The sequence below is a fragment of the Gobius niger genome, assembly GCF_951799975.1.
Source record: "Gobius niger genome assembly, chromosome: 21".
Classification (NCBI taxonomy): Eukaryota; Metazoa; Chordata; class Actinopteri; order Gobiiformes; family Gobiidae; genus Gobius; species Gobius niger.
Window position 1 is genome coordinate 11030726 of NC_136872.1, and position 23707 is coordinate 11054432.

Here is a 23707-nt window from a genome sequence, read left to right on the forward strand (position 1 = left end):
CTATCATCTATCAGAACACAAACATGCTTAAAAGATATCCACTCTTTTACCTGCCGCCCTCGACCATGAGCAGGACCTGCATTTTCTCTTCGCCTTCTGTGTGTGTAGAGACAGCTGCGGAGAGAAAAGTATATATTTTAACCGCCGCTGCATTGAAAATTGCATAATGACATCAATACGTCTAAAGTAAGAGGAATTAGCAGGGTCTGCGGCAAAAAAAAGGAGAGGCGTTTATTACACGGCACTGAAAGCGCTCACTTCTCTCAAGCGCTCATTTGCATCAGAACTCAATCATGGGAAATAATGGTGTACAATACGTCTAGACCCATACAGCGACACGAGCATGCTGACAGACACAAGTGCGCAGGTAATGAAAAAGCGAAAATCAATTGTGTTTTCGTTTTTTAGTGTTGTGACAGTCAAACTTGGATTGACACCATGTAAATGAAACCAAAACATAACTGCATTGTATCTCGCGGAACCCTAGCGTCATTCCTCGTCGCGGAAAATCAATCTTTTAAAATTGAAGTTGAAAAGGAGGGAAGGAACGGCAAGGGGTGCCGAGCATCTGACGTCAACAGTTTGTGAACGAGCCCAGGTGATGAAGGTTACAAGTCAGTATAAATCAAACGTATGAAAAGTTGAGACTGTAATCCCGAAAAATGTGTTTATTGTTTAGACAAACTGACAGCCTTTCCCTGCCCCAAAGCAAAATGATTGGCCAAGTTTAAATCAATGGACTGAATGTATACCGTATTTTCCGGACTATAAATCGCTCCGGAGTATAAGTCGCACCAGCCACCCTGGTGCACTGTTGACAAGCCTCTCTCGGCATCACGTTGTTCAAGCTCTCATTTGTGAACTCGTTCCTCTCGCTGTGGCCATCTAGCTTTTAGCCCGCGATTAGCTGTTTTTGTTTTCTTTATTGCAGTGAGTAATCTCCGCTTTTCGCCTCTCTAAACTTTCTTTCTGCTGCTCGATTACCATATTTCAAATCTTCAGTGGTTCAGGAGTAGCAGATACTGGTACACAAGCCTAGAGCGCCCTCTAGCGGCTGTCAGTGTGAAAATAACAAACATTGTGGGATTATATATTTTGATATATAAATCGCACCTGAGCATTAATTGCACCCGCAACCAAATTATGAAAAAAGTCAGACTTGTGGTCCAGAAAATACAGTGAGTGTTAGACTATTACTTAAACTTGCGTAGTTAGACTGCTACTTTGTTGGTTTTTCTAAGACAGTTCCAAGTCTTAAATGCGTGGTAAACCATACCAACCTGACAGCCCTCAGCAAAATAGAGAAATGAAGAAATAAAATAAATACATACCCACACCACACTTCTCAAGAACTTATAAATTCTTAAAAATCTTTCCATTTCGTGCGGCACAAAATATAAAAAAAAAACAGGCAGTTTTTCGGAGAGGCAAAGGAAAGTCAATAACAGGAAGCTACTCAAAGGGAAAAGATTCAAAAACAATGGCTTGTCTATATTCACTTTTCTCATGCATCACTTAAGTCAACTTCTTCTTTTCACAATAAGCAGAGTTCAGTCAAAGGAATCCATAAATGAATGAGAATACTGTTTGGCCAATGAAAACAGCAACAGTTGCTTATATTGTCGTTACTGTACATTCTCAGCAAAACGGCACGTTAATCCCCCTCAATTCTCGCTGCGCAGATTTGTCTTTTATTTCACTCGGGGAGAATTTCAAGGGCAGTGATCTTAATACTGATCCAAACTACTGAGAAACGGGAACAAAACTTGGTGATTGATATCGACTTCTGAGGACGTTATTAAGCGTCTTATCAGGTAAATGCAAAAACACTTGTCTCGGTTGTTTGAACAGATGCGGCAATGATCTTTTATCTATGTAACAGCACACTGAGGTCTTTGAGTTACTAAATATGTTAATTTGATGGGGCTTAAATCTGCTGCTGTGTTGTATTCATAATCTGCGCTGGGCATTTCAGAAGGAGATTTCTTGGGTGTTAGAACAAATTAGGGAAAAAAGAACTGTTTTGCTCTCGTGTGCTCATTCAAGATGGATACAATACATAAGATGGCAAACAAAAAGCACACTCAAAGAAAAAAGCAGCACTAGTTACGGAAGACTTCACAGCTTAGATTAATCTATTGACCCTCACCTTAACCAAGCGCATTTTCTACAGTTCGGCTTTACCCAAATCTAAAAGCTACTTGACTGGAGAGCAACAGTGCAATGCCTCATTTGATCCTAACTTTTCACATTTTTGTCGGGTTTTGTGCGTTTTTTGTGTCATTTTTTTGCCCTACATTATTTTTATTTTTTTTCACTTTTTATGTTGCTTATTTGTCATTTGCTTGTTGTTATTTTTTGCTTTTATGTCGTGTTTTAAGTAAATAAGTAAGTTTAAGTAATTTATGCCACTAGAGGCCATAAGCAACACTGCAGGTGTCGTAGCATGCTACGTTTTATTACTCATTAATTGTCCGTGAGAGTGAATACTATGCTGATAGAAAAGACAAAGGGAGAGAGGGATATTGTACATCCAATTACACGATACTTTTTTTTTTTTCCGATAAAACTTGGCTGTAAATACTGTTTAAGTGGCGCTAGCCCGCAATTAGCTTTGCCCATTAGCCTGAAGCTTCTTCCTCGTAATTCTATTAGTGTGTTTTGCAATTGTGGTGACATTAACACTTGTATTACCCCCAGAGGGACTATGGAAAGGATGTATTAAGGTAAACAAGTTACTTAGTTCTGCTTTAAGCTTTTAGATTTGGGTAAAGTCAAACAGGAGAAAATGTGCTCGGTTCAGGTAGGGGTGAAGAGGATAACGCTGTTCTGTCCTCATAGGTTTGTGTTTATACTTGCTGAGTGTCTCTCCCAGCTCTTCATCTACCAAGTTTTATGTTAGATGTTTCATGTCGCACGATTGAACCGAAGAAAGTTCCAAGTTTGTGAATAAAAAGAATAAAAAGTGCGCAGTAAAGTAATTATGAAAAACCTTCATGTTCAAGAGATTAACTTTCTGCCTCTACTACCAGGCACAGACATGTCATTTTCTTTTAGCAACTTTTACTAACTTACAAAAAGATATTTTGCCAGTATCTCAAATCCGACAATTCTGAATCAATTTGCCCATGGCCCAATTATCGACCTTTTCTCGAGATTTGAAACATAAAATCTGTATTTATTGTAATTCCGAGTGAAAAAAAAGACTCCCACCATGCCAAAAAAAAAAAAAGCACTGAAAATGCTGCGAAACTTCGAGCCATTTTCCTCATTTCTTATTATGACTCTGTCACGCTGAACATGTGCGCGGGCCGGGGGTTTATAGAAAATCTTCATATCAAGAGACGCTGTTGGTAATAATCATTTTCCATTTATTGTCACCAAACTGGCAGCCTACAGAACTGGTGATAAAAGTTTTGATTAAAGTCGATGCTTTACCTACCGTGATGGCGCCCTTGAGTGGGTTTGCTAAAATGATGGCGCTTGATTGTAAATCTCGCAGCCCCGGGGTCATAAAGCTAAACTCCTAGCACACACTCCTCGCTCGGTGCATGTTCGAAGCGCGTTGCGGGTTTTAATTGAAATGTGTATTTGTGTAACCCATGGGTAGTGAACGGGAGCGCCTCTCGTGAGCTCGTGTCACTGCAGAGAAAAGGAGAAAGTTAATCCCATGTCACAGGCGCTGGTTCCTAAAGGGGCGCTCCAGAGTCGACCCAACAACCCCCCCCCCCCCCCTCCCCCCCATCTCCGACACGACTCGCTCCCTCGGGCGCCTGACGGCTCCCCGGCTGTGACGAATCCTGGTTGGAAGACGAACGAACCCCGCCGCCGTTCCTTTTTACCCTGCCCCGGGTGAGAAGATGAGGCGCCGCTGACACCATTTTGATCCACGTGGAGGTGTAAATGGATTAAAAAGATCCATCGATTTAACCTCGGCGTGTGTTTGCGCGTCACGCTGCGCCGTCGATTCTAATGTCCTCAAACGGTTCATATCAGACGCGGAGCTGTGTCAACGCCGCAGTCTGGGGCTTTCTGGGCGACACTTTATCTTCTCTTCAAACAGCAACCCGCGACTCCACAAACGGAGGTGGCTCTGTGCTACTGTGCTACAGTTACAGGCAATGTAGTCAAATACGAATCATTAGCTTTCAATTACAATCTTCATCTTTTATCTTGGTTTAGCGAACTCCTGAAAAACATTGGCAAATACCTGAATAATACTACTAATAATAATGCATTGGTTTTATATATCGCTTTTCTTGACACTCAAAGACACTTTACATTTCTATTCACTCATGAACTACATTCGCTAGGCTTCCTGGTGTTCCCAAACGGTCTCCCATCCAAGTCCTGCCAGGCCCTTCCCTGCTTAGTTTCCAAGGTCTGACGGGATTGGGCATAGCAAAGGCGGTATGGAATAATAGCAAAAATATCATGGCAATGTCATATCGTGCAACACATATCCTAGTAACCTCACCTGATCATTTGTCATACGTGTAGACTATTTGTTTAAGTAAGTATCGACAAGCTGGTCAAAAGGTGTATTTGGGTTGACTTCAGATACTCAAACTCAGGGATCTTCGACCAGTAGCCTCCCAGCCCTTTCCAAGCAGCTCTCTTTCTACATACGCTTCATAGAGTTTGGGATGGTGATGTCAAATTGCAAAGTATTATGGGACTTTTTTCCCATAATAAACTAATTGGCAGCCTGGTAGCGCTTGTTTGTCTGCATGTTCTCCCCGTGTTTGCGGAGGTTCCCTCCAGGTACTCCGGTTTCCCCTACTAGGGCTACACAATATATCGTAAAAAATATCGCATTGCAATATTAGGTGATGCAATATCTGTATAGCAAGAAGCCACAATATATTGCACGCACATTTTTTTTGCAAACTCAGCCAAAACATGCACTGAATTTATACATTTGTAAAAGTTCTATTTCCGGATTTGGTTCCATTCTAGTTTTGTTGTGGTGCTTATGTAGTGTTTTTAAAGTCATGTTTTCTAAATGGTTTAGTGAAATAGCGCAATAGTATCATTATCGCAATATTGCACAGCGGTATCACATATTGCAAGTTACTTCAATATTGTGCAGCCCTATCCCCTACCAATAAATACATGTACAATAGGTGAATCCCTCCAGGAAGGTCTTTTGGACCACTAGCCTGGCTCCACATGGGCCCCCGAGCGCCGGCCCACGCTGGCAACTCACTGCTCCTACAGGTCGCCCCAGCGGCATCGAGGATCGGGGATCAATAAAGTACTGCATACCTTAACCTTAACCTTAACAGACAATCCAGAAGGTAAATACTGCCGTTATTGTTCACATTAAAGCATTTGGAGACTATAGTTTGTTCGATGGATTTACAAACAGTGACCTGGAGCAAAGTGGATCTACATGGAATTTATAACCTTCCATCCTGAACTTTATTCAGATGCATTTTCTTTTCTGCCCTGAACATGTTGCCAAACATTTAGCCAAATGTAGTAAAGAATAAAGAGGAAAGTCAAGTCATTTCCTTTAATCGTGTTAACATATCAGCCGATTGCAGGTGAACTCCTCTCAAGTTGCATAGTTACACATGTTCTCTGACATTTTTTGTTGCGTAAAAGTAGCTCACACCTCACAGGGTAAAGCACTAACTCATTTACAAAGTTAAGCATGAAAAAGTGACAATGAACTAATTATCCAAAAATGTTCACAAGACTTAATGATATTTGCTGAAACAGGCATATAATTAAAGTATTCTTTCCAGATCTGGTAATATTTAGTAAAGTATTAACATATTTTCCTCCTTTTATGGTAGATGTTAGATTAAAACCACAAGACTATTATACAAAACAGGATATAACTGCCTTATAAACATCAGACCGTTTCTAGTGTGAGGTCGGCACACAATGTCTGCAGCACACATTTTAAGTGTCTGGCAGATATTATCAGTAGGCAATAAAAAAAAATCCTGCCAAAGCACCAGCATCTTGTAAATATTAGAACATTTGCGGGATGTGCTGAATGCAAACGTTGGTGGCAGTTGCTGGCAAAACAAGTCAGTAATAAACCGGCTCCAGCTGGCGACTTCAATTAATTTGGATTCTTAATAGAAATAGTTTTGATAAAGAAGTCGTGTTGTTCTCGTGTATGTTTAATGACCACTCGTTCTGCTTACAAACAATCTGTCTGGGCATGAGCCGCCCACACGGGATCTGCAGTATACATTTGAGAGAGAGCGCGAGTTTAAACTTTAAAATACCTTGTACTTAATTAAATACAACTAATGGGAGATGGTGTTAATTAAAAATGAACCTTTCATCCAAATTAGTCTTGGCAGAAGGTGCTTGAATAGTCAAGATCGTCCTCATCTATCAAACTTTTAAAAAAAAACTTAATCTATGATGGATAATTGGCTACACATAGAAAGGTTGTGAACCATCAAGATGCAGCCACATGGTAGACTTACAGTATCTCAAACACGTAACGACACTATTTATGATCCAATACAAATTGATCTAGGCACTCAGAAAATAGTGATATGAATTATTCCAACAGTTTGCCCAGCCCTAACTCTTTGAAACTGCTGTGGGGTCAAAGCCAAAGATCCAGTGAGGACTCTAAAAGAAGCCTAGGCCTGGAAGACTCATTTCAGCGTCACCTACCTCCAGCCAATGATCGTGTATACCAGGGTCACACCTCCACCTCAGCCTATCAGCGCAGAGCCACACCTTGTAATCATCGCCCCGGGGTCCTTCGTTTAAGCCTCCAATGTTCATGGCTCATCTGCTTCCCAGATGTGCTGCGACCCACCTCCACCCCTCCACCGCCTCTTGTGTCCACGGTTTCACACTACTACATCCTTCGCCTTAGGCTCCGGAGGAAGACATCACTAACTCTAACCTACCCATCCATACTATAACTGTACTATAATCTGTATATCCATGTCTAATGCCGGGGTCTGATCGGCAAAATACATACACTACCGTTCAAAAGTTTGGAGACGCTTTTCTTTATTTCCAACACTATTGACATTGTGAGATTCTCATTGAAAACATTAAACTCACATGAGATTACGCAGGAAACAAAAAAGGGCAAAATAACTCAAAATGTGTTTTATATTTTAAAGCAGTACTAATTAACTCATGCCCCAAGAGGCCATAAGCGCCACTGCAGGTGTCGTAGCATGTTGCGTTTTTTTTGCTCATTAATTGTCCGTGAGAGTAAACACTACGCTGACAGAAAAGACAAAAGGAGAGAGGGGGATATTGTACGTCCAATTACACAATGGAGATCATTGTTTTCACTCAAACTTGGCTGTAAATACTGTTTAAGTGGCGCTAGCTCGCAGTTAGCTTTGCCCGCTAGCTTCACTTAAACATTGTTTAAGTGGCGCTAGCTCGCAGTTAGCTTTGCCCGCAAGCTTCTTTTTCGTGATTCTTTTAGTGTCACGAGGACTCTGTAGTAAATCTGTAGTTTTAGAATACTACAGGGACTAGATGCAAGTTGGCCATTTTATACACACTACTGCCACCTCAGGTCATACGTGTAACTGCAGCTGTACTGGTAAATCCGACCCGTAGGCAGGGAAGTTGCAATTGTGGTTTTCAACAGTTCTGTGACGAGAAAACCATCCTGGTGACGACATCGTGAAGCCCATTGCAAAAATGTCACAAGTGTGCAAATCAATAACCAACGCAAAAGGCGGCTATTTTGAAGAATCTATTTCAACTTTTTTTTTTGTTTTAAACATAATTCCGTACGTGTTCATTCAAAAATTCATGCATTCAGCGAAAATCTTTAATGTAAGTGGCCACAGTAGTGTATGTCAATAAATCTAATCGCTGCCTTTGTCTCTTTTTCAGTCTATCCAGGTTGAATTACGTGCAAACTGGGTCTAAACCAATGTCTAGACTACAAAAGCTTAGATACATGACTGAAGGATGAATTAAATGTCCCTGAGCATCACCTGAAGTAGCCCTGGTACAAAAATCACAAATAAAAAGAGATTCACTTTGTCTGTCCCTCCGAATTGGTTGTTCGAGTGGCGACCCTGCTGATACCCGGGAGATTCAGTATTTCATAACACACTGTACGGAAGAAAGTGACTCATTGTTACATTATAGTTTGTACTGTGAAATTGAACACACTTTCGCCCAAAATGCCTGTTGGAAATACAGGCCTGGCATCGGCATAGTCCATCTCCTCTCCGCCGCACACACTCCTCCTCCCGCTTCCAAAGTTCTGGACAAGTGCTCGGGCCAATTAGGGGCCGAGATCCAGCAGAAAAATGTAATGGTGTGCGAAGCAGGAATGTCTTCTGACACTGGTCGTTTGCATGCATCGTTTGACATCATTAAGCACTTACAAATGCCACTGGTCGGAGGCTTTTATGGATAGGGTAGCTTTTTTTTTTTAAGGAAATTGCAGGGGAAGAGGGGTAGTAAAAAAAAAAGGAAGTGAAAATGTTGCAATTCTTCACGGTGTTAACGCAAGTGACCATAAACGGATATAGTGGGTTGGTGCCGTGGGATGTATTGCCCATTTAAAGCTCCACTGAAGCCACTTAACACAGGGGATTTTCAAGATACCGGCACAACTCAATGTGTTAAAAGAAAAAACGCCACAAAATTGGGTTTATTTCCCACATATTTTCTTTTACGAAGTCAATGTAGATTACATTTACCGGCAGCATTTCATAAAGTGGCTTATTAGGTGCCGTATGGTGGGAAAACACTTGTCTTGTGATATAAATGTTGCAGCTAGACTAAAGAATGCTGGCTTGTATTTATTAGATGCGCTCGAATCGGGAAATCTGAAGGCAAATCACCGATCAAAGTTCTGTCAAATATCAAAGGGGAGTCTGTGAAAGACCTGCTCTAAAGACTGGACGAGATTCTTTCACTTTTTGACCTTATCATTGGAGTACTGTTATTGAAATGTTTGTTAAAGCTGCTTTGCCGATAATGAAATTACCTACTTTTGACCAGTCATAACAGTTTTTGTTGTTTATTTATAAGGCGAGATAATTACAGCATAATATGATATTATTTGTCTGAAAAGAAAGGAGAGGAAACCAAGAGTAGATGGATTTTGTTTTTCGAAAGAACATAGGAGCCCAAGGGCAGAATGAAAAATCTGCCAAAATGCTATAAAAGTGCCTGAGAAATCGCATTAGAGAAACAGACGAGGGAATTTCTCACTGTGGCGCGGATTCTTACTGAGTTCCTGGAGTTGTTTGAGCAGCAGAACCTCCTCCTCTGCCTCTTCTTCTCCTGAACTGAAGTGCAGCGCCGAGCCTTCCAGCACAAACCAGCCCAGTCTCCAGTGGTAGAGGTCGTGGCCTTCTTTATAGTACAGACGCCCAATCAGCTCGCTCTCTTTCCGAACCATGCTCTCAACGTTGGACGGCACGAAGCACTGCGAAAAACAAAACAAAAAAGAGACAGTCATACCCTTGAAGGCACTCTGGATACTTTAGCCTTGCTTTGTTTCTTGTAGTACAGCTTTGCATAATGGACGTGTCTTGACTAAGTTGTGATGAATTACAACTTCGTCAAAGCGTCTAGTCCACAGTGGCCTTACGGTTCAACACCAAGCGAAAAACAATAGCCCTCGTTCATGAAACGCACGCACAAATTTGTTCTTAAGGCCTTCTCATGAACATTTTTGGTTCTGAGCTGACAATGTTTTTTCAGGAAGAACAAATCCAAGAAACAATGACGAGGACTCTGTAGTAAATCTGTAGCTTTAGAATATTATGTCATTAAAACATATTATATATTAAAACATGGTCCGTTTCATTTTGATTGTTGCGATTTAATAGGACAAACAATTCAAAAATTATGAAATGAACAGATGAACAGATAATCTAATTTACTCACAAATATTCTTTCTTGCACTATGCAACTTTTCAGATGAAAAAAATATAAAAAATATTTGCGCGCATTTGACCTTTTAATGACTCGGTGGCGTTATGGGTGCAGAATGGCACCTTTGCTTTCCCTCACAGCGGCCTCTATGGTACGAACAGCGATCAGTTGTTTTCAGGGGTTCGTACCAGAAACGGGCCAGAAGACCAAAAACAATTGATTCTGGAGCGTCATGTAGTCCACAATGAGGGGAAGGTGCCATGCTGCACCCATAACGCCACTGAGTCACTAAAAGGTCAAATACACGCAAATATCTAGTCTATTTCTTTTTTCAAATAAAAAAGTTACATAGTGCACCTTTAAGTAAAAATGGTATTAATCAAGTAAAAAGAACAGCGTGATGATATTACAACATAAAGTAACTGAAGTACATGTTACTTGAATTGAGTACATCCGGCTTCTGGTGATGCTCTTGTCATGCCCATATATGGAAGTTTAGAGGGCATGTCTTTGTATTTACATAGTTAATATGATGTAAATGTGATGAGAAGGAGTGATCTTTTTAGTGTCTTTTTAGTTCTTCTAAAGAACACTTTGTGAATAAGACCTTCCATTCTCCAGAAACTTCTTAAAGTGGTACTTACGAACTTCTTCTGAAGAAAACTTCCATGACCTATTGTTACTGTCAGGCATGCTAAACTGAGCGGAGACGTCAATTTGAATTTGACGGACAGGTTTGGTGAATTTATTAAGACTAAAAAACATCTTTGGGGATTACAACATTGTGGCGTATATTCGTATCTGGTAACACTTTTTATTCCGAGAGCCCCAAAACAACATGTTTAGGTGTTTTTTTTTAATTACAACTTGAAAAAGTATGTAGTTTAACGACTTTAACTTTTTCATATTTTGCGAACAGATGCTTAGTCTTCTGGGTCAAATTTGCACTGCTCCGTCCAGCTATTGTTCTGTGATTCACGCGGCTATAGATGGAGGTGTAGGAGGCTTATGGTGCAGATGGGAAGGCATATGGACCGATACAGCAATAACTCCCACAATGTGTAACTTGGTTGGCTGAGATTGAAGAAATAAAAAGGAAGCAGCATTTATGGAGGGTGTTATTACGAGGCTGTCAGTTGGGGGCAGAATAGAACATGAGGAGTGCTGGGGGGGGGGGGGGGGGGGGGGACGGTGTATGCATTTTTTTTGCAGGAAATGTGAATCCGTTGCCTGTGGAGTGCAAAGCGCGTCACCTTTGTTAAAGCCTGGATCCAGTCACGTTGCGTTTCTTGAGTTTCGACGCCAAAGATCACGACTCGCTCCGTTCGCAAATACAGCTCCACGGTAAACACAGCCCTGCGTCGGAAACACACAGTTACAAGGGAGAAGTTAGCATAAAATGAACAAAAATTTAATGGTTTTAACATGATTAAGAGGTCTTGATGTGCTAGTAATGTGTCGTTTTGGTTCTAAAGAGAAGCGTTACATTGTGTATATGAAGAAATCAAAGGTGACTGATAATCCACTATTGATAAAAAAAAAAGTAACTTATTTACCTTAATAAATCCTTTCTATAGTCCCTCTGGGAGTAATACATGTGTCTTTCATCTCCCCATGGTGTCTCTGGCCAGAAAACCACAAATGCAACTTCGCTGCCAACGGGTCAGAGGCCCCAATACACACTAATAGAATCACAAAGAAGAAGCTAACAGGCTAACGGCCAAAGCTAACTGCGGGCTAGCGCCACTTAAACAGTATTTACAGCTAAGTTTGATTGAAAAAAATTATCTCCATTATGTCATTGGATGTACAATATCCCTCTCTCCCTTTGTCTTTTCTGTCAGCGTAGTATTTACTCTCACGGACAATCAATGAGTAAAAAACGTAAAATGCTACAACACCTGCAGCGACGCTTATGGCCTCTCAGGGCATGAGCTACTTAGTTCTGCTTTAAAAAGTTTGCATTCCCAAGTTTTGAACCCGGATCTCTTAAAAATAAATGACCACTCACTTTGTTTCTCAAAGTTTTGTTGCATATTGTACAATTCAGGTACGCTCACTCCCACAGCAAACATCACACGAAGAACAACGCCTTGCGGAAAAAGATATAGCTTCAATTGAAATGCCCAACTCCCGCGGAAGCCTCACAAACCTGGCCTTCCTATACATCCCACCTATGACTCTATGAAACACTTTGATGCTCTTTGCTATGCTCATTCACGCGCACACACATACACAAAATCACGGGCAAAATCCCCGCTGTCAGAAGCAAAAAGGCGGCTATTAATCTTTGTTGGTCTTTGGGCCGGTGCAGCGTCTCTCTCTCTCTCTCCATCTCCGAGGTGGTGCAGGGGGGGTCACGGTATCACTATCTTAATGGCTGGAACGCGCTGCGGGGACGGTGGGGTGGTGGTAGCTGGGGGTGGGGGGGGGGGCGCGCCTTTCCCGGGCCAGGAGTGGGCTCTAAACGTTGCCTGGATGGGGTGTTTAAGCCGGCGAGTCGAAGAGGGGGGGGGGGTCAGAGGAAAACGGCGCGCTGCTCTCTTCTCTGTCGTGTCGTGGGAACGCCGCAGACATGGATGTTTGCGTGCCCCGGCGTGACCCCCAGCCCCCGTTATAGAGCCCCCCCCCCCTCTCCCTACCTCCCTGCTCCTGACGGCAGGTGTGCGGCGCTTGTTAGAGGGGCTCCGCTGGGAGACGAGCCGGAGCAGGTTATGAGGAGAGCAGCCGAGGAAAAGGACAACAGATGCATTATCAGCGTCCTAATGGTGAGGAACTGTTCGGATGGCAGCGGTGAGGGGGGGTGGTGGTGGTGGTGTGTGCCGGAATAATGACGAAAATAAACCAGAAGCGCCACCTTTACCAAAGTGCAAACCTCGACGATAAGATTATTGGCCTGGTTTGTAATGGTAGCACCTGGAAGAGAACACTCCAGGTTCCACATTATGCTGCCGTGGTTTTTATAATTTATCGTAAACATGAAATTGTTTCGTCGTGTGAAACAAACCAGGATGTGTGAGTGGGCGTGTAAAGTTCAGTTGGAAAATCCATGACAATTCTTTTAATCAAACCAAGACCTGGTTTTAACCCTTGGCGAAACTTAATTCAAATTGGATCATTAGTTTGTACAGCAAAAATACAAAAGCTAGAAGAAGCCATACTGTAAATGAAAATAACAAAAGAGCAAACAATATAATTAAGTTATAGTAAGGTTAGGATAATTGAACTCCGCTTTTCACACTTTAAGCGCAGCCAAATGAACATATTGCCTAAATTTATTTGTTTAAAAATCATCTTGCATGTGGAAGCCAACGAGACATATTGCTTCAGTTACTGGAAAGCAATAATTGTTGTTTTTTTAACCCCTTAACCCTCGCATTAACCGAGCCCAGCTTCTCGACTGCAGCTTACAGCCTGTAGGCCAGAGCAACACCTCATTTAAAAGCCAAGACAAACAAAACCGAGATGAGCTTCTTCCTTGTTTTTGTTGACCTGTTCACCACAACTGCCGCTAAAATCCTGCACTGTCACTGAAATAGGGCAGAAGTATAAACTATGTCCACCGTCATGCACGAACTTAAAGGAACAGGCCACCGTTTTTCCATACTGAGACATGTTCCTCCCTGAGCTTAGACGAGTTGATCTGGTACCTGTCTGGTCTTTTTGCGTGAAGATATTGTGAAGATATTACTACGCGGACGTCGAAGTGCTCTTAAAGCAGTACTAAGTAACCTGTTTACCTTAATAAATCCTTTTCATTGTCCCTCTGGGGGAAATATAAGTGTTAGTGGGATCATTGGGGGGTCTTTCATCTCCCCCTGGTGTCTCTGGACAGAAAACCATGTTTGCAACTTGACTGCCACCGGACCGGAGCAAGCAATACACACTCATGGAATCACGAAGAAGAAGCTAACATGCTAACGGGCAAAGCTAACGGCGGGCTAGCGTCACTTTAAACAGTATTTACAGCCAAGTTTCAGTGAAAAAAAAAAAATCCATTGTATAATTGGATGTACAATATCCCTCTCTCCCTTCGCCTTTCCTGTCAGCGTAGTATTTACTCTCCAAGACAATTAATAAGTTAAAAAATTGTAACTTGCTACGACACCTGCAGTTGCGCTTATGGCCTCTAAGGGCAAGAGTTACTTCGTACTGCTTTAAGGTGTTTTTACGCCTTACAATATAGTACCCCTTTATATCCGCTTAGAAAATCAACATGTTTCATTTTGTGTGTACTATACTTGGATCGTTTAACTACTCATGTAACCGTATTTAAAATGGTGAAAACGTGGAAGAGCGTAGGAATATGCATCTGTGGTCTTTTTGCGTGACTGAGGACACGCGTAAAGACCAGACAGGTACGCATCAACTCATCAAAGCTCAGTTAAGAACATATCTCAGTATGGAAAAACAGTGGCCTGTTCCTTTAATATAGAGACTGCAGTTACGCATAAGACCTGAGGTGGCAGTAGCGAGTATAAAAACAACTTCCATCTAGTCCCTTTAAAGCAACGATTCCATTTTGAGATACATTGTTTTCTGACAATTGTACAAAGCCAGTATTTTGCTCATAAGTGAACATCCAAGAAGGTTGGAGGGTTTGTCTGATGTCGTCAACTTTATCTGACCACTGACTGACCACTGACACTGACCAAATGCCCAAAGTTGTTACTACACATGAACTCCAAGAATAAGTAGAGAAAGATGAAAAGAAAAATGACTGAATGAATGAATGAATGCATGTAATTTTTCACATTTCTAGCCAAAGTCAGCCCCACAACCCTTGTTAAAAAAAAAAGAAAAGAAAAAAAATCGACTGGAATTCCCATTTTGTGCGAGTCTGAGAAAAGGAAACCGGGATTTCAAGTGGAATGGTGCAATACCAAAAAAAGGAGACGAAAGCTACATTTCAAAGCTTTTAAGTCGACATTGAAGGTCAAAATTTAGCACAAAATGTTCTTGTTAAACAGGGAGATGAGTCGAGAAACTTATCGCCGCCCAACATTCTCCCTCCCGCATTAATACCTTCAGCGGCGGCTCTACTGTAATAGTCACACAACTTTGGGGATGTGTTCACGGACGCTCTGTAATTCACGGTGTCCTCTTGCCACGCTCAAATTACCCAAACGCCGCGTTTAATGGAAGCGACACCTACAACCTCCTGTAGCTCCACGATAGGCTGCCGGTAGGAGAGGCCCATCTGCATGGCGTTAATATTCATGAGAAGAGCACGGTCTAAAAGGTGAGGTGAGCCCCGCTCGCTCCGCGCTTAGGCATGCTGGGAAGTTTCAGCTCAGAGTTTAATCTAGTGAAACATACGGCTATTATGGAGGCAAAGCATTACACATAGAAATAATAGGCTTTCAGTGTGACCTGGAAGTCAATGCATAACCAAAATGGCTGCTCTCAAAGGCTAAAGGAAATTAACATTTTTATTATGCGGCTCATAATAAGAGGCAAAAAACGGACAATGTTTAAGCGAGTTCCTTTGCACTTGTGAACTTAAAATCTTTATGCATTCATATTGAAACAGAACAAAAGTCTAAGATAGGGTTTTTAGAAAGACTACGACTATGAAGGACTGTGAGTCATATCGAAATGAAGGAAGAAAAAGACGTTACATGGACATATTTTATATTTATTGTCGGGTTGTTTTGAAAAGATTGATGATGAACGGTTTCAAAATAATAAATAGGCAATAGAATATTATCGTTTGCCATATCTGAAGAAAGCAAATTGGTCTGAATTTCAAAAGACATTCTATAATAAGATATTCCCCTCTCTGATCTGTTGTCTTATGAATTCACCATAAGCACTTGGTTCTTTTGGGACTCTTCCTTTGGCAATGCAATTATCATACGAAAAAGGATAAGGATTTGCTCTCTGCATATTGGATCATTTAACCTCTTAACCATGCATTTTCTCCAGTTCGGCTTGAGTGTAATGCCTCATTTGAAAGCCAAGGTCTACAAAACTTCTTTTTGTCTTTTTTTCTATTTTTTTTTTGTCTTGTTTTGGCCACATTTTTTGTCACTTTTTTTTTTGTCACTTTTTTTTTAACTTTTTTGCTTTTGTGTTGGGTTTCCATTATGTTTTTGTCTCATTTTTGTCCTTTTCGTTGCTATATTGACACTTTTTTCAAGCTTTTAGATTTGGGTAATACCACGCTGGAGAAAATGTGCATGGTTCAGGTGAAGTTCCTTCATGTGTTTTGGGGTGGATTTAACACTGGACGTTGTTTCTACAGCGGATTACTGTGGGCCCTTAAATTCTTACAATGAATAAAACCTATCGTGAGCTTTTATACCCGCTGTAACAGTAAACAACAGTTCATCTCGACATCACTAGTCTAACAAAACCTGCCAAGCCTTTAGTTTAGACACTTTACAAACATCGTTCTGAAATTGAGGTAATTCTTGTACCGTAATTTCCGGACTATAAGTCTCTCCGGAGTATAAGTCGCACCATCCAACAACCTGGATTTCTATAAGCTAACTGCACCGTTGACAAGCCTCTCCCGGCATCACGTTGTCCAAGCTCTCATTTGCAATCTCGTTCCCCTCGCTATGGCCATCCAGCTTTTAGCCCAGTCGCACCCCCAGCCAAACTATGAAAAAAAGTGCAACTTATAGTCCGGAAAATACGGTATTTGCTTTGCAGTTCATATTTCAACATGCAACACCAAAAAACCACTGCCAGTTGATTTTTTTTTAAACTAAAATCTAATCATTAAAAGTATATTCACACATGTATCATGCCCCCTTTACTGACCTCTCTGAACAAGTTTAGAGGTTCAAAAAAGACTGCTCCGTACAGTGTTGCAAATAAACCACACAAATGATCATTGCTGTGTATGTCGAAGAGAAATGATCATGATGGCTGTTCATTTAATAACAATGGTTGCACTTAACGCCGACCAGATGTGCTCCGACGGCCTGTGTGAATAACATTTACAAATAACAGCGCGTTTGGATCTTCATAACAGCTGCCGCGGTCGTTGGGCCTTATGTTTAATCATTGGACATTAGCCGACTCCAGCCTACAATGGAAACGGCGAAAAACCCAACGCGAGCGAGGAAGATCAGGACATCTCGAGAAAGGAAGAAAAGTTTGGAGTCAGCGGGACTTTGGATATGAATAATAACTTTGCAGAGCCGGAGAGAGAGAGGAGCGATCGGAGCGGGAGGGGGAAGAAGGGGGATGGTGGTGGGGGGAGGGCAGTAAAGTGGCGAACGCGGCGCTGCTCAAGTAAACAGGAAATATAACTGTCGTAAAGCCTTGATAGCTCCTGTTAAATTGAATAATGGGGGAATAAAGATTATGCTAAGGGGAAGCATGATGGGAGCAGGGATGTGTCTTAGACTTGGATGAATCAGTGCAATCCATCAATTCAAGTTTGTTTAATGAGGATAAATCTGCTTTAAAAAGGTAGCGCGTGTGTGCGTGTCCTAAAACGTGCATGGACAGTGACTTATAAAGTAGGATTTATTAGACTTATTACATCGATGTGCGGTCCAGGGATAGAAGGGCTAAAAGACTAAGGCGGTGTTTCGTCACTCCGGGGTCGACAATGCCCAGTTATCATTTCATTTGACTATTGGGTGTTTGCCGCAGACCATTCAGTGCTCTGTAGATTGTGTTTATGGATTATTTTCATCATATTTTGGACAACTCAAAAGTTTATGGTTTATGTCTGAATCGATATCTCGCCCCTGACGTTTAACCAGCATGAACTCGTCTATTGGTGTGTGTGTGCCCATACCCGGTTCCGGTCATGGTCTCCGTGCTGTTGACGGCCACACTGACCACCTCGGACACGTCCACTCTGCCCAGCGCCGACGGGCTCCTTTCACTCTCGTAGTAGCTCAGAAACCCCGCCTCCAGAGTGCACCAGCGCCTCGCCATATCTGGAAAATAAAAAGAATTGCGACCATCATAGCGTACTTAAAGAGGGGGTATTAGGCTCATCCAGGTATTTGGTAATAGACACAGCCGCCATCTTTAGATAAGCCCATAAACACTTAAATGCTAACCAGGAAGCTACTTTAGCGTCATGCTACATATGCTAACGTTAATGAGTAATTTTTCGCTTCTACTGAACAATTTGCTGTGGAAAAAAAAAGATCTACATGGGCCCGATTTTGGCTTTTTGACTTGATTGGTGTCAGATGAATATGTTTTATAGTTTGCCAGAAAACGGCTGAAAAGTGGGAAAGTTGTGATTCCCATGAGAGGTTTGCTTCCCTCTCCGCTAGGCCACGCCTCCCTTGTATGGCACATTGCCGTCAGTATCTATAATGTCAAACACATCTTTATCACTATCTTACACTTTGTTGGTTAGAAAATGAAATCTTGGACTAAAACGCCTGAAACAAAATATCTAGTAGTTTCACCTCCTGATCCTACATGCAAACTACCATAAGCCCCTCCCACCCACTCCTACACCTCTTGCTTCCCTTTCGCTACTCAGCTGATATAGTCAGGTGAGGAAAGCATTTCCTGGATACATAGGACCTCAGGAGGAACTTTTTGTAAAAAAGGAGGAGCTATTTGGGAGCTGCCGCTGCGCTGCAAAGAATCCAAAGATTACTCAAAGATGCTTGAGTGCCTCGAAACACATATCCAGCTTGTTTATGAAAGGACAACATTGAAACATGATAAAAAGTCGATTTTGCATAAACAACCCCGTAGGACTGAACATTGAGATAATGCATAGTCCTACATGCTACGGTAGAACTGCCTTTTAATGGTCCATTATGGAACGTCTTACGTGAAAAAAAAGTTGATATTTGTGTGTTAGTGGTCAGCATGGCGCCTTTACTTTCGATCATGGTGGTCTCGAGGACGATCCAAGATCAATTGTTTGGAAGATTTTCACTGCTGTCGGACCTTCCCACAAGAAAACCTACAAAACAATTGATCCTGGAGTGTCCTAGTGACCACTGTGATAGAAAGTAAAGACCCCATGCTGACCACTCATACAGCCACTGGGTCACAACAAGGTCAAAAACTCACATAATGCACCTTTAAGCGTCGAAATCCCTCAAGTGTTTCTATTCAATCACTAACAGACAGAAAGGTTGAACAATTTTCTTTGTTTGTTTATCAGAATAACCTCCCATAGAGCTAAAAGGCCCCTGTCCTCCATCTGAAATTAGTACATCAATGTTTAGAATGTTGTGAACCTTTTACTACCCTAAACGTTTCATCAACTGTAAACCATCCCGCAGAAGTCTGTCTCTTTATCCAGCCGTAAAACCAACAACACTGTAAAATCAATCCTGCAGCTGTAAAACCACCAGACTATTTGGAGAATACAATTTCACAGGTGCTTTGTTCGTTCGGTGGTGGAGCCAAACATTCGTCAAAGCATAAATAATGAAAGAAAACACTTGAAAATTGGTTACAGTTTCTGAAAATATCCTTCAGAGCATTGATCTCACGAGTTACCACATTATCAGCAGATTACCGTCCATCATTCTTTTCAACTCTGTGGGGAAAAAAATTAAAAGACAATTTCCTTGAGGAACCAAAGGGATTTGCGGGGTGGTTACTGCTGTGCAACTTATTATTTTTTTACTTTATTTTTCCACAGCAAACCACACTAATGTTCAGTCTTAAAATACTCTTGCTATTGCTCATGTCACACAAACATCCCCCTTCTATTATTAATCCATATATATATAGATGTTTTTATCTTGTAATGGATGCACCGAAAGAACTTAACAAACTGGCCATTGTTTGTCGAGTCAGAAAGGAAAAATTAATTACTGTCTGCAATGTCAGAGATTGGTTTGTGTACAATTAGCGGCACTCTAACCCTGTTAAACAACTAATGACTCTCCGAGCTAGAACATCATTTAAAAAGGCTCAGAGATAAGACTTGCGTGTTTATGGAGGATTCATGCACAATATGGAGTGTCAAAATCGTCTTACAACAAACTCGCTGATTGGTTTTGTTGCTTCCACTTAACATGTACAGTAATTATGGTAAAGTAAATGTGATAGATAGGGGTCGAAATCCACTGAGGGAAAGTGGAGAGTTGATGTGGCTGCCGTCCACACAGGGATATTACTCAGGGAGCCGTTTCGTTCGTTTTGATCCAGTGAAGGACACTGGGTCAAAGACGGAATACACCAGTGAGAAATGAGTACTCATCTCCTGCTGTGACTGCTACAACTACTGCGACGACAATATCATAAGCTACTGCAACCAATAAGTGACCTTGTTATTCGCAAGTACTGCAACCCAACTAAGCAACTGCTGCTACAGCCACAACTACGACTACCCTACGACACCTTGGAGTACTACTGCAAGATAATACTATCACTCTACTACACCGCGGGACACTTAAGTGGGGGCCGCAAGACAATATTTTTTCAATTTTGGACATTGAATCCGATGCATTTTTGTGAATTCGATGCATTATGCAACTTTTGTGCAAAAAAAAAAGGTTGATATTTGTGTGTATTTGACCTTGTAGCGAAAGGGGCTGTATGTGTGGTCAGCATGGCACCTTTACTTTTGATCATGGTAGTCTCTACAATGCTCCAGGATCAATTGTTTTGTAGGTTTTCTGGTGAGAGTGTCCGTCAACAGTGAAAACCTTCCAAACAACTGTAGAGTCCTAGAGAACACTTTGATGGAAAGTAAAGGTGCCATATTGACCCCCATACAGCCACTGGGTCACTACAAGGTCAAATACACACATATATATATATATTTTTTTTTTTTGCAAAAAAAGTTGCAGAATGCACCTTTAAACCAAATATATATATATTAAAAAAAAATGGAGACTCCAAACTAACATCATTAAACCACACATTTTACAGAAGGTTGGTGATTTTGGAGGTCATGGCCTGAAAAGTTTGGGAACCCCTGTACTACACAACCAGAAGTTGGTAGAGTATACAAAAATGGACACATATCTAAACAAGTAGAAGTAAAAAGCAGTTACTACCTGGAAAAAAAAAAAGTCTGCAAAAAAAAAAAAAAAAGAGATTACGCAGTCAAATACTTCATCCGACGGCCTGATTACAGCCGTGTTATTCGCTGTGGCATCGTTTCAATAAGCTTCTGTAATGTCAAAAGATCCAGCGTTCCAATCATTTTTCACCAAGAGCTTGTATCGATGATGGGAGAGTCTGACCACTGCGCAAACCCTTCTCCAGCACATCCCATAGATACTCATTTCGGCTAAAAATCCTGACATTGTCATCTTGGAATATGCCCGTGCCACAAGGGAAGAATACATTTATTGATGGAATGACCTGGTTATTCAGGATGTTCAGGTAGTCAAGTTGATCATATAGTGTTACTGAACCTAGACCTGACCAACCCCAGATCATGACAGTTAAACTAGTTGAAGACGTACAGAAAATCAAGAGTAACCAAAGCCTTTTACTAAAGTAAAAACAACAACAAAAAGTGAAGATATTTGCCAATGTACGCCTGTAAAACATCAACACATTAGCAGCTGCATGTAAGGAGTATCTTCAAGTATTGTACACTCCACACCCGCTCGCGAAGCCTCTCGTATCAAGCAGATTTCAATCAACAAACGGCGCTGGAGACGCTGACAAACACACGCCGTGACTGTCTGACGGAGCCATTTACATCGCCAATGAGCATGAAGTTCACCACAACACACCTAATTTTGGATTTCTCAAAGTCACCGTGCCATCTGCTTTTTTTTTTTCTTTCTTTTTTTTTTCTCGCAGTTCCGCTACAAACACAGCGCCGGAAACACAGCGCAGCCCCTCCCTCGTCCCATCTCCCGTCGCTACAAAGTTTCCACTGTATTCCTCTCATGAATATGCTAATTGAGCATTCCTTTGCCAACATTGCGTGTGATGTTTTGAAGGACCGATATAGTCCCAATAAAAAAAAAAAGACTACAACTGGCTGTTAGAAGCATGTGATAAGGAAAAGGGACGGCGGTACTTTTGGAACGGCTCGCCCTCCTGTTGTGGCTTTGTCTGTACGGGGGGAAAAATAAAAGTATTGAAGATACGGCGGCGAAAAAAAAACATGATTCATATCTCGACGCACTCCTGTGGCATTTTGAGAAACGCTGCCCTTCCTGACCACACTTTACTTTGACAGAGTGTGAGAACCATCATGTCGGCGTAAAGAAGTCATGTATGTAACTGCCGTATTTAAAGTCATTACGAGTTCAATGGCTCGGCCTGGATGTGGCGTTGTCTTGGCGACGGCGCGAAAAAAGGCTGGACCGAGCTTCTGCGCCTGATTGCGCAAATGTCAAGTTTGCCGTTTCGAGGATGATGAAGTTAAGTTGTTTTGTGGTGTATAAAAGCTGAACACTGCAGTCATCGCCTCCCTCTGCCCACCCCTGTCTAATAACTAATTGCGCACTTTCAATCCTCATTGTCTCCATTTTTTTTTTTTTTTTATAAGTCAAATGGGATCACTTGGCGCACACGTCAATGACATTTTGCTTTCATAAACGGAGTGGTCACGTGCCAAATATATGAACAAGTTCTTTGTCTGATCTGGTCGCTGTCTATATGTGTGGCTGGAAAAACATGATTAGAAACGAGTAGCAGCCCTTCACCTTGGCTTTTCAGCTAATTGGGAGTTAATGATGTCGCGGCCTTAATGTCAGGAGCAGTGTCTTCTAATCAAAGGCAATGATGCGATTGAAAAAAAGGTTCACAGATACAGGTTAAGGAGTGTATTGGTTTTACATGAAAAATTACCTTTGGAATACACTTTCATTCAAATAAAGGCCATCCCGGAAACGGAGGAGTGGAAGAGGATGGATGGATGGATGGATGGATGGATGGATGGATGGATGGATGGATGGATGGATGGATGGATGGATGGATGGATGGATGGATGGATGGATGGATGGATGGATGGATGGATGGATGGATGGATGGATGGATGGATGGATGGATGGATGGATGGATGGATGGATGGATGGATGGATGGATGGATGGATGGATGGATGGATGGATGGATGGATGGATGGATGGATGGATGGATGGATGGATGGATGGATGGATGGATGGATGGATGGATGGATGGATAGTAACTTAATCATGTTTCTTTTTAGCAGCCTCAAGAAAAGCATAACTGCATTTGAAATGTTACACACTATTCATATGGCATTTTCAAGTATAACCAAAAAAAAAATCACTTTCTTTTCCAAAAATAACTAATTTTATTCATTCACAAATCCTCCATATTAAAAAAGAAAACAGGTCAGAACAACTTCAAGCAAACCGCTAGTTATTTGACCCGTAATTTAGACCATTCAGTCTCCTCAATGTTGGATTCCATGAGTTATTTTCTCCCACTGCGCTGAATACCTTTGGAACCCATGAATAAATTCCCCCTCAAATAATAAGGCGTGCTTTTCCCTGCTCTCTTTGTGGCTGCACACTTCCTGTGCGCCTTGATCCCAGTGGCTTTCAGACACGCGCCGGGCTCAATGGGGAGAACAATGGTGCTTGATTTACAATCAGGCAGCAGCTGCGTCCATAGCCAGCTGTTTCCCACACGCCGCCGTGGCCCGTGGCCCCAGCCGCACGCCGCGGGAGGCCGCGAGCAGACGCAAAACGCCGGCGGAAGCCAAGCTGCTGCACGCTCACCAGAAAAATTGGTCCAATTAGCTCGTACACCCAGAGTTTCCCCCGTTTAGGAAGGCTGTTCATCCTGATTCTGATTCTGATGTAAAAGGAACAAATAGCCTTTTATACTTTTGCGTGTGTCTAATAATAGTCTCTCTGGGAGCAAGATGAGGTTGGTTAGACCAATAGCATTACGCATACTTCAAAACGTTCATGTTATGTTCTTTATTTGGACACATTAGTGGACATACAG

The 23707-nt window shown here is 41.8% G+C and overlaps 1 protein-coding gene across 1 annotated transcript in view; it reads right to left on the minus strand.

Annotated features, from left to right (window-relative positions):
• arap2 (ArfGAP with RhoGAP domain, ankyrin repeat and PH domain 2) overlaps nt 1-23707 on the minus strand; it is a 154561-nt gene that overhangs the window by 34707 nt on the left and 96147 nt on the right. Inside the window, exons 15-18 of the mRNA XM_079579837.1 lie at nt 17621-17765; nt 11112-11214; nt 9208-9406; nt 51-114 (exon numbers count right to left, since the gene is read on the minus strand). Coding sequence (XP_079435963.1) covers nt 51-114; nt 9208-9406; nt 11112-11214; nt 17621-17765 — 511 coding nt within the window. The remainder of the gene's footprint in view (nt 1-50; nt 115-9207; nt 9407-11111; nt 11215-17620; nt 17766-23707) is intronic.